The sequence below is a fragment of the Centruroides vittatus genome, unplaced genomic scaffold, assembly GCF_030686945.1.
Source record: "Centruroides vittatus isolate TY-2023 unplaced genomic scaffold, ASM3068694v2 contig_3050, whole genome shotgun sequence".
Classification (NCBI taxonomy): Eukaryota; Metazoa; Arthropoda; class Arachnida; order Scorpiones; family Buthidae; genus Centruroides; species Centruroides vittatus.
The window spans coordinates 248,708-261,170 of record NW_027121958.1 but is presented as its reverse complement, the minus strand read 5'-3'; the positions used below and the strand labels follow the sequence as shown (position 1 = coordinate 261,170).

Here is a 12,463-nt window from a genome sequence, read left to right as displayed (position 1 = left end):
AACAAATATAAATTCAGCTTAATTTTATTCAGAACAAACATTTTTGGCCATGTTTTAAGGCCACTTTTATGTGAGGACCCAGTCGAGGTTCGAATCGCGACCTAAATAAAGTCAAAGGACGAAGGAATTTGTTCGAGTTCTGGTTACGAATGGTGAAAGGAAAACAAACCGTGAGTGAACAGTAAAGGTTGTTTTTGTTGGAGGGGTAAGTTAAGAAAGAAAATGTCGTAGAATGAACCAAAGTCGAGGGAGATGTAGCAAGAGAGGAATCAGGTTCGGGCGTATATCTGACCTCTCCTGCACCCACCAATCGGTCTCAAATGGTCACCTTGTGACTAGAAGGGACCAATGGTAGAACAAATTCAGAGAAAAAAAAACCAAATCGAGAGTCCAAAAAAAGGACATTCTTGGTTCCTAGTAAGGGTTCTTGGATACGCTGTGAGTGACTACACTACCTTGGTCGTGAGTGCTACGATTGGAGATAGAAAGGGACTTAACAATGAAAGTGCCGGACTAACGGACTTCCATAGACCACCGAGAATGACGGTCGTTGAAGAAGTTCTGATTGAGACCCGGGAGCACACCCCAGGGTCGACGAGAGACCATCCGCCCGTACGGGACACCAGGACCAGAAAACAAGAACCCATTGGATCTTCTCTTATTGAACTTTTAGTATTGTTCCATTGGGACACCTCCTGCTCCAAATTTTGTAAGAAACTTTTTGATGTCATTAAATGGGTTAATATGGAAAACCTGTCTCTGTGAGTCCTGCCACACCCACATGATGGGGCTGACTGCGAGGCCATCACAACGGTTTTTCACTCCCTTTGGCTAGCCTTACATTTAGATTGTTCCTCATGGAACATCAAAATGTATTAAAGAACAAATCTTTTTGCATTCTTTAATGTGGTTTGATGTTTTATTAAAAACAATCTGAAGAAGGCCTTTGCAATATGGCCAAAATTGTTTGTTCTGAATAAATTTAAGCTACTAGGATTTAAAAGGTGTATTTGTTACTGTTAATTGTTTGTGAATCCAGTTGGTTTTCTTACATTGGTTCTGTTACTTGTTAGCATATAAAGTATTAATATGAATTACATTAAGCTTTCGAAATTAGTGTTTGAATCAGATCTGCATCCTATAAGTATGACAAATGTAAATATGTTGTGAAAGGATATGTATCAAATTTCAGTACATCATCATAGAAACCTTGATAAACCATTTGTTACCAAACATTGTAGGATTATATGTTTGACTAGATATACAAATTTATAGACTTAAATAAAATGTAAAAAATTATATTATAGAAATATTCTTATGGCAAATGAATAAAACAATCTACTGAATAATTTGTTTGAACAGAATAGCTGCATTTAAATGTAAAACTGGACATAAGAACATTTACAAATGATTTTTAGTCAATATAGAATTAACAATTATGTAAAAAAAAAAAAAAAAATGATATGTCACAATTCATCTCTCATTAAACTTAATACTTCAGAATCTTCTGTGTCACTGATGTATTTATCTTCGCCGGTATAATGTGTGGGATATACGAGTAATGGATGTGCTGAGTATGCTCTTAAATTTCTTTCAGGATAATAACTTTTCCAAACTGTTTCCGGGTGCCTGTTAAACATTATGGGAAGATATTCGTCAACTGGAACTAATTTTGAGAGCGGATCACCTGCAATAAGTTTTCTTGCACCTTCTAATGTTATCATATAACATAATGTCCAATATGAATAAGCTACACGAACAAGTGTAGTGGTTCCTTCTATATAAGGTTCTTCGTCGTCCAAGAGTCTTTTTCGCCCCAAATATATAAGATCCCATTGTAGACTAATACTTCTTGCTTCCTTCATTAAATTTGAAAGTTTCCGGCGGAAGTAAGATTCAAAGCGAATGTCATCTTCAAATATAATAGCACTTCGATACTGCTTTTTAACAATTTCTTCCCAGATTTTATAATGACTGAGAAAACAACCTATTTCTCCCATTGTCATAGGTCTTTTATGATATGGATCTGTATATTCTGGAAGCATCTTTATTCCCATTTCTTTAATAATTGAATGATTTAATTGTTTTCCATCAACAGCATCTAAGAGTTTTGTTTCAATTCCCAATTCATTTAAAGATCTCAACATCCTCTCTCTTCTTTCTGTACGTCGCTTCAGATTAATTAAATAAACTTCGTCGAATCCCAATTTACTTTTCTTTTTCTCAGGAACATAATAACGTAAATGAGGAGAAACATATAACGGAGGATCTTCAACCATCACTTCTAATCGTAAATTAATTAATTGATCAATGTCATCTTTTAAAGTATTTTCGTTTTCTAATGGTGCTAGAATATAACCGTAAGCTTCTTTATTTAAAATATTCATTGGCACACAAGAATGCTTAGCCGAATTTGCAAATATTATGATATCATCTATTGGACCGGTGTAATTAGCTAACTTGGCTAGGTCATAAGTGAGTTTCAGAGACTGCTTATGTCGTAGATTTATTAGAACAGCCGAATGTACCATAGGGACATCAAAGCATCCTATTTTTTCTCTTTCTAAAATAGGCATATAGTCTTTAGTTCTTTTATAATAACCATCACTAGTCATTCCACACCAATAATTAGAATAAGCACCTAAAGATTCCAACATCGGTGCAACAATTGTCTTCTGTTGAGCAATTAATTCATTTAGTGTCTCATTATTTACAATAAAAGCATCACAATCAATAAAGAAGAGATAATCGGCCCAAGACTGCCTTGCCGTTTCTAGAGCAGACTCCCGAAGCAGAATAACATGAGCGAAGTGTTGCGGAGACCAATCAAACACTCCGTCTTCGTCAGAAAAAAAATCTGTTGTTTCATCAATTTCTATATCAACTTTATGATATTTGTTTCTTTCTTTGGCAACCCACATTTGTAACATTTCTGCAGTCTTATCGATGTTATGATCACTCCTAATCCAAAGAGACATTCTATGCTTTGGATAATTTAATCTTTCTAAATAACCAAGAAAATGTGGTAAAGTATGTTCTTTATTTCTTGCAAGTATAGCTACCATTACAGTAGGAGCCATAAGAGATTCTTGATTATGGCACGTTTGACAAATGGAATACGATGACAATGACAATATAAAAACAATAATATAGATTGATGTTTTCATCTGCATTTTTTCTCTGAAAGAATAAATTAAAGATTTATAAGATAAAACATTTCTTAACAATATTGAATGCAATTACTATTTAATAAATAAAGAATCCTGAAATATTTTATACAAAACGTCACTGTGCAATTCATGCACTTCCTGAATGAAATCTAAACCAATCTACAATAATACCCTTTAAGTTTTAAACTTTTAATCCTTGAACTCCATAAAGGGTACATCTACCCTACTTAAATTCCAGTTTCACAAATATATTTTTAAATGCAGAACATTAATCTAAACTTGCTATTGGAATGTGAACAAAACTTTCTACTTGGAATAAGTTTTAATTTAAAATATTTGCAATTTAAAACTTTGAATTATATTAAAAAAACTGTTCTCTTTGTATTAATAAATTATTATAATATATAAATTAAATTAATAATAGTAACATATCATCATCCTACACACCGGGGTGTATAAAATATAAATCGAACTCACTTGTGCCTAAAACAATTTGATTATATCAAAAACATCGATGAATCAACAAAAAAGATGCTTTTGAATTTGAAAACGAATATTTATGTCCTTATAATTTAATTAATACATATTCCAATAATAATAATAAATAATTACTAAAATTAATTAACTTCTTAACTGAAAACTAATCAAATATATAACTATATTATAAAATCCAGCGATCAGTTGAATAACTTTCCCGGCAAAAAGTTTAAAACTGTGATGTTGCCATTTCTTATGATTTCTTACTTAAAAAAGTTTTTTTTATATAATTAATTATTATAAAATAGAAAAAAAGCTTAATTTTCAGGATAGAGATGAATTTTATAAAAAATTGTAAACGGTAATAATGAGTAAAATCATTAACTCTGACCCCACTCTATGACATCACTCCCTTTAATTCCCCACCCTCTTGATCTTTAACCACCAAAATTTAACAGCCCGAATCCCCCTAATAAACAAACATCCCTGCAAAAATTCAGAAATTTTTGACAAAAGGCACAGGAGTTATCAAGCTTCAAAGTGGGTGAACAAAATCCTGTCCATACACATGTAAACATCCATACAGAAAACTCCCCAAATTTTTTGCATTTCTTGACATTTCAAGATTCTAAGTCAAAAAATAAAAAATCTTCCAGTGTCATTTTTTGACCAATTGCCATACATTCTCTGTTATATATATTACTCTCACAGGGAAGATAATACATGTATTATATTGACATTGACATATTTAGCACATCCACATGTTCATGCTGATACATCAGTAAACGGAAAGCCACGTATGAAAATATAAAACTATATTTCGACTCTAATAAGTTGAACAGAGACCATTTTCGTATATAATTAATGCTGCGTATATTCATACAGATATAAATATAATAAGAATATTCATAATGCTAAAGGAGAATAAGAATAATGAAGGAATGAATGAATGAATATGAAGTAGCTACATATATTTTTCCATTCAGTCTCAATATTTTACTATACGGTATTCTATGCTTGATGATATTTCCAACAAAATTTTTATAAGATACATGTTTTTATTTAACGTTTTATTTTTACTAAATCATATTAAACCAATAAGCTACTATGGTGAATCAATATTCAAATTTCAATCATCATTGTCGATTAATTAAATACCAACTCTCTCTTCAAAAAAATATATATATATATAATATATATATATATATATATATAATAATATGTCTGAAAAAACGTTAAACATTTGTGCTATCTTCAATAACTTTGTCTTAGACTTTTGCTAAATGTTTGCTTACATACACATTGAAAAATTTGCAAGCATATTTGATTGATTTTATAGCTTTTTTTATGTAATAAAATGATAATGTGCACAAAAGAAATACATGAATCAATGTAACTATTCAAAATGTGAGTAAATAAAAATTTTTCTATTTTCTTGATAACTGTTCATGTCCATTAAAAGAAGGAAGAGATAGAATCCTTAGGAAAGTTTTAACATTTTTGTGACTTAATACCAGAGTTGCCAAGGGCTTTTTGTACATGAATGAGTCTCCTGATTAATCATGATTTTATACAAATATGGCCCAAATCATGCATCAGCCAATATAAATTGAAAAGTTTTTAAAAATTTAATTTACTTAAGAATGCATTTTATTACACACTTTTTTTTAATCATCTTTCAAACTAACTATACAATTCAAGATTTAATATCCTTAAGATGTTTCTTATTGTACAACTACAACAGTTTCAATCATGTCTACTGGAGACTCAAACAAATGGTATGGTTCAGGTAGAACCAGTCCAACACTTCAGAAAAATAAAATATAACATTCCTTTGTGAAAAAAATTAACAAAAATAATTTATATTTACTACAAAAACTGAATAAACCATATCTTTATTTGTTTTACATTTATAAAATATGCCTTTATCCATATTAATATTTATTTGTACAACTAACTAATTTTGTATCTAAGTTTTATGAACCAAAAACATTAATTTTATTAAATATCAATTTACAACAGATACAAACAAATACCTTAACAAAATTTTTCTCTTTAGAATTAAACACAGCTTAATAAATAAATCACAAAAACTATATTTACACAACTTTACAGATAGTGCATTATAATAGGGTAGACACTGCAGTGCATACAGTCCGTTTGTTAGGAACAATTGTATCAATACATTATGTTTTTATGTTCATCAACAATTATACAGCTTGCTGGTTATGTAGATTTTTGCACTGAAATCCACATTTAATTCTGTTGTTGCAGCAAATATATTCTATTCACTTCCCCATAAAAATAAATATTTCTTGGAAAATTAATGAACAAAAACACTATTATATGACAATATATCCATAATTTAAGTTTTCTGTTCAATAGTAATTTAATTTTGTAGACTAAATTAACTTTCAATATTTGAATAAAATCATATATACGTAATTAAATTATTATTTAATGCATTATATAAGTAAAAATGTCATTATTGTTTATTATTAATCAAAGTATTAATCAATTAACTAAATGTAAATTAATAAAATGTCTATTTATAGTTATGAATAACTGTAAATATTTTTCTGTTTAGCTACGTATACATATATATGTGTGTAGTTATTGAATCTTATTCTTATATTTACATATTATCCATAATTAAAGTATACCACTTTACACACAATGGACAGGACTGGTAGAACATATTAAGCAGTCTATACGAGGCGTAGGAGCGCCATATGTCAACAGTGCCAATGACAAGGCATTTAAGATACAAAAGGAGAATTTAATTTTCACTAAACTGTTCTTTTATTTAAATTATACCTGTTTTTAATTACATTTACTTGATATAAAAATGTTCTGAAGATGAAAAATACAACTACTAAAAACGTTTAGTATAAACAAACTTGAACATTTTACTAAATGCTCTTTTATTACTAATTAGTAATAATGAAATCTATTATTATTATTATTATTGATCATTAATTTTTTAGTCTATTAGTCTATATCCTTATAATTTTAATAACTATTAGTCAGATTCAATGTCAAGGCAACACATTCAACCATTCAAACTCAACAAAAATGAATTGAGAATTTAGTAAAATCTGCTTTAAACTTTTCATTTTAATGGGAAAATAAATATGCACGTTATATTCTTTAGTAATTTTGTGTAATACATTTAAAAGGTATACAAAAAAATATTGATTAACTAGTCCTTTTAATTTCAGAGTATATCAATATTAAATTAATATACTGTATTTGCTTCAATGTACAAGATACTTATTATTACTGCAGAGTATTTATATTGATGTTTTTGAATTATATAGGCTACTATAAAATGTAAATGATAAAAAAAAATGAAACTTATTGCATGAATTTGTAAAACTTTCTATAGTAATAGTCATTAATGACATATTCTATAACTAAATTTTGCATTTAATTTATTTTGAATTTATGTATAAAATAAAGTCAATAAAATTCTTACATGGTTATTTATTGTGGAAATTTCAAAGTTTTGTTACCGAATGTCATTTATTTTAAGAAATTCTAATTAAAGTGAAAACTAACAAAACTATAAGCTACACTTTCAAACCATATTCGAAATTCGATAATTGGATTAACAAATATAAACATACAATACCTCTATATTAAATTGTAATAGAAAAATTATAAATATAATGTTAATACTAATTGAATAAATTAAATAATAATTATTTTATCTTAGAACTCTGTTGAGTACCAACTTCAGAGAGCATAGAATGAGAGAGATCACTTTTGGAGTACAGATGTACAGGATGTGCAATTTGTAACATCCTATGAGAAAATCACTTTATATAATGATTAATGTATTTTAACAAGAAAGTAATTCTCTGATCTACCAATAGATGGAGATGTGTGCATTAGAATGTCATTTTTGCTTACAAAAAAAAAAACTCTTCAATTATTACAAGTGATTACAAATTTGTATTTGTTTTATTAAATTAGCAGATTTATTAAAAATAACTAATTTTTTTCCCCTGTGAGAAACAGAATATGCTGGATAAAAACTTCGCATAAAGCACAACATAAAAGACTGATTATTATACATAAATTAAATTTTTAAATTTTCTACGATGAATTGATTGCTTTTGCAAATTTTAAATTATAATTCTTTAATACAAGAGCAATTTATGAAAATAGATAATTTGTAAAGAGATTCAAAGTAATATTTCAAAATACTTACTTTACGAAACCAACAAATTCTCTCAAGGATTTCTTCTTTGAAAGAATGTGTTAGTTCCCTGAAGTACCGTATTTTACGGACTATAAGACGCACTTTTTTCTTCGAAAAATTGCTTCCAAAATTCAGAAAAAAATGCCTATAAGACGCACTTTTTTCTTCGAAAAATTGCTTCCAAAATTCAGGTGCATCTTATAGTCCGTAGCGTCTTATAGGCATTTTTTTTAAAAAAATTGCTTAAAAATTAAGGTGCGTCTTATAGTCCGTAAAAATATGGTAAGTATTTTGGAATATTAATTCCATTCCTAGATTCAGGGAAAATTATTGAGGAAAGAAAAATTGAGATAACAAGATAAATTAAGAAATAACATGATAGAAAAGAGACTAATAGACGAAAATGTGAGACTGAGCGATGTGGTAAAAACTCATCAAAGCAATTAATCTCTAATTTTGAGGGGAGAAATTGAAAGAGAATAACACTGACTGAAAAAGTTTAACATTTGTTAAGAAATTTTGAGTACATTTTCAGTTAGACTTCATTAACTAATTTTGAATTACAGATTTCCTTGAAGAAAACTTTTGAAATACTTAAAAATTTTGGATATATGATAACTCTTATTTATAGCAACATGGAGGCATGGAACTGAATTATGTCATTTATATTTGTTTTGTTATAAAATATTATTCTGTTTTAAGTAGAGTACTTAAGTTTGAATATTTTATTCTTACTTTAAAAATAATAAACTTCTTAGTAACTTGGACAATGTGCGTAATGACCTACTTATAGGAATAGAACTCAGTCATTAAATGAAGAGTGCCAGTATATTTGTAATTAATTTAAAGCATTAAGCTCTCTTAATTCAATAATTTTATCATAAATTATTACTTACTAACTAAAAAATTAGTGACAATTTTTTTCCATTTTAATCAAAAGTTGCTAACAATATAGTTTACGTCATTAGCATTTATTTTAAAGTTGTCAATTTTGTTTAATACTCGATGTTTTCCTTTACACATGTACTACTGCATGTTAAGTAAACGGAATGAGAAATGAAAGAATATCTTTTAGGACACCATATGTAAGCCATATGAGAAAAATTCCATTCCCACCCAGATTCAAATCTGACTCATATTTCATACAGGAAGGAAACTCAAATTCAAAATCATAAATAAACCAGCAACGAGTTCCTCAACTTTCCCGACATTTAAAATTCTGGTAGTGCCATCTGTTATTTTATTTTAAAATTTTTAAATATTTTTAACTGTTATAAAATGGCAAAAACCTTAATTTTGAGGGTAGGAATGAGTTTTATAAAAATTTGTAAATGCTAATAACAAATAAAATAGTCATTAAGTCAGATCCTACTGGAGACATAAATGACTCCCATTATCTCCCCACCCCCAACCTTTAATCACCAAAATTTAATAGCATCAATCCCCCTAATAAACAAACCTCTATGAAAAATTTCAGAAATTTTTGACAAAAAGCACAGGAGTTATTAAGCTGTGAACAGTGAACAAAATCATGTCCCACACAAACTAACATCCATACACAGAAATTACCCCCAAATTTTTTTGCATTTTCAATATTTCAAAGTGTCCTAAGTCCAAAAATGTAAAAATCTGAAAGGATCATTTTTTGCCAGATCGCCATACTTTCCCTCTGTTATAACAGCTGAGAGAGTAAAAAATGCACATCTTTAATTCAGTAAAGTTTTAATAAGTCACATTTTCAGTTACTCAATCCCATCAAGCCATTACTTATACTGTATATATTCAATGAAGCACTGAAAATCTGGACAGATCCCATCCAGACTTTCAAATATACACATCTAAATTAGCATTTTTGGTACTGTAAATTCCAAATACACTGTAAATCAAGTTTAGATGTTCTAAGTTTAAGCCAGTATTTCACAAGGAATGTAAGAATACCTACAAAGATTCCAAATATAATTTACAGAATCACTATATTTAAACAAAAAAAATATACTAATTACACAAACAACAGTGATACTACACCAGAGTAAAGTAAACAAACATACCACTGAGCCTGTTACCAGTGTGTGTCCTCTAATAAACAGAGCGTTAGGAATGTTTTCAAACTCTCAGGTTTTTCTTCAGGTAACCAATAACTCCTGAACGAATGCAATTCAATATCATCCACACAATACAGTTCTGACTGGTGTTCTAATTGAATTTAATTTGAATTGCATTCGTTCAGGAGTTATTGGTTGGTTATCTGAAGAAAAACCTGAGAGTTTGAAAACGTTCGTAACGGTCTGTTTATTAGAAGACACACATCAGTAACAGGCTCAGTGGTATGTTTGTTTATACTAATTACAATTTCAAAATTAAAAAATTACAGAGAACAAATGTTAGAACATTAATAAAACAAGGCAAAAACCACCAACAATGAAGTTACCATTGAAAGGGGTTAATATCCATTTTTTTTTTAAGGTCAAATTCAGGTTTTTGATGCTCATACAAACACATCTTAATTTTCCACATCTTAAATGTCTAGTTCTTTAAGTTTTTCTTATATAGGTACTGTACAGAAAATAAAATAATATATCATCATCAATAATAATAATAGGTATTACTAAATATTAAAACTTTCAATGTCATTTATGTTCAATATAAGTAAAACATAATTATAATGATTCAAAAACTTTCTCAATTGATTTTGGAGTATTTATTTATTAACATAATTACATATAGATCTCTCCACTTTGAAATAAAAAATGAAATCCAAAAGTATTAGAACAAGGGAAATATTTCACTTTTGATATTCAAGAAAGCAGAGGTACACATGTCAATGTCATTGGAGAAATAGATTGGCCAACTGTCTTACAAAAGAATCAAGAATTACCATAGCAACATCAAACAAATGAAAAACAAAACCTGTTGCTATGGTATTCAACTGATAAATATAGGTATTAACACCTTCTAACAACTTTGCATAATCTTATGCTAAAAAAAATTCAAAAAATTAATCAACCAAATATGTTTGAAGCTCATAAGCACAGCTTGTAGTTTATGTCAAAGAGGAAAGAGTATGTATTTTGTTCACGTATTTAGTTCCGTAAGTTAATGACAATTTATATTAAACGGAAAATATTATATTAATTAAACATATTAGTTTATATAGTGTTTTAAAAAATTTACTTCTCACTTTTAATACACTACAGAAGCAAACTTCACATTTTAATGCCAAAATTGGTTTAAAAAAACACCATCACATCCATCAAAACATTTACTTACAAAACCAAACCGTTTTCACTTTCTCATCAAGTGTTTTCAGCTTATCTTATACCACGTTGTAGAACACATTCATCATTCCAATTTTGAATATCAGAAATTTGATGTTCACAGCTAAACCCGAGGCATGCTTACAAAATAAGCAGAAAACATTTTATTTGCCAAATAAATCCTCCGCTGGAAAAGTGTGAACAGTTTGGCTTTGTAATTATTGTCCTTCCAGCTTCATCAAATCCAACAAAACATCAGCTATGTAAGTAAAATATTATCTGTGATGTAATATTTATCTATCATTTCTTTTGTAAGGAATAAGGAGCAAGGAGGGGTCATTAAGGCCCAAAATGCATTTTCTCCATTTAATAACTGTTTCCTGTGTGTTATATTACTGGAAAAAAGCCAACAGCTTTAATTTTTAAAAAAAATCCACAAAAAACCAGTAATGAAACCTTAAATTAAAACATTATCATATTAGCGAGGTTGAGGCCAAAGTTTAAAACACAAAAACATGTACGTCGGACGCTTTCCTGTAAGCCTAGAAGTTTGACAATGGCGTTTGGAAAGTCAGTGGAATTATGCTCAACACTCCAACCACCATTGTCAAACTTCTAGGCTTACAGGAAAGCGGCACCGAACGTCCAACGTACACGTTTTCGCGTTTAAACTTCACCTCAACCTCGCTATTGTCAAAGACAAAGTTTATATTCGACTCTGTTTAACTCTATATGTCAATGTCAATCCACTTTTACACACAAATTATTAGTTTCTTTATATTTTAAAGAATTTACATCTCTCTTTTGATATATTACAGCCAAGTTTCATGTTTTAATATTTAAATTTAACAAACATCATTACATTCAGCAAAATGTAATTCCTTTACTTTCTGTCATAGATGAGGAGTGTCAATGTAATTTTCTACCAAAATAAAAGCAAAATTAAGCAAAATGGAGCATATTTTTACACATTATTAGCATAAATTACTTCCTAATTACATGTCAGAGTATTTAATATGGAATTTTAACAGTTTAAAACTAATAATTTTACCTAAAATTCCTAAATATGGCACTGTGACGAAGAATATCCATCAGTAACGACTAACACCTGTTAAATAAAATGTTTTTTTTATTTAATTGTAATTAATAATAATAATTTTCATTAACTGCGCGTGAAATACGTTTCGAATTTAAATTAGGTATTTACATTAATTTTTCGCCATCAAATTTATTCTTATTAATTAAATATTTATTTTAATATAAGACTTTCACTTTTTAAATACTTTTTTTTTGAAATTTACTCATGTGGGAAAATGACAATGACCTACTTACAATGAGACCTCTAGCGGTTCTAA

General features: G+C 28.6%; 1 protein-coding gene across 6 annotated transcripts; it reads right to left on the bottom strand.

Moving 5' to 3' along the window:
- Window positions 1-715: 715 nt before the first annotated feature.
- On the bottom strand, window positions 716-12,360 carry LOC136972854 (procollagen galactosyltransferase 1). Of its 6 annotated transcripts, XM_067267491.1 has the most exons (4): window positions 12,160-12,251; window positions 11,971-12,030; window positions 10,283-10,407; window positions 716-3,180 (listed from the first exon to the last, which is right to left on the bottom strand). In XM_067267491.1, exon 4 carries the CDS (start codon window positions 3,171-3,173, stop codon window positions 1,467-1,469), a length of 1,707 nt encoding a protein of 568 aa, XP_067123592.1. In that variant the 5' UTR covers window positions 3,174-3,180; window positions 10,283-10,407; window positions 11,971-12,030; window positions 12,160-12,251; the 3' UTR covers window positions 716-1,466. The 6 variants fall into 6 exon arrangements, with proteins under 6 accessions (XP_067123592.1, XP_067123591.1, XP_067123593.1 ...); XM_067267490.1 differs by lacking the exons at window positions 10,283-10,407; window positions 11,971-12,030 and adding an exon at window positions 12,316-12,360 and having other exon boundaries at window positions 12,160-12,216; XM_067267492.1 differs by lacking the exon at window positions 10,283-10,407.
- Between the last annotated feature and the right edge of the window lie 103 nt (window positions 12,361-12,463).

What these genes read in the sequence shown, in the direction of transcription:
- LOC136972854 (XM_067267490.1), bottom strand. Translation starts at nt 12,200, where the DNA reads ATGGATATTCTTCGTCACAGTGCCATATTTAGGAATTTTAG. An exon ending in GCCATATTTAGGAATTTTAG is followed by an intron (nt 3,181 to 12,159) that starts GTAAAATTATTA and finishes TTATTCTTTCAG; the next exon opens with AGAAAAAATGCAGATGAAAA.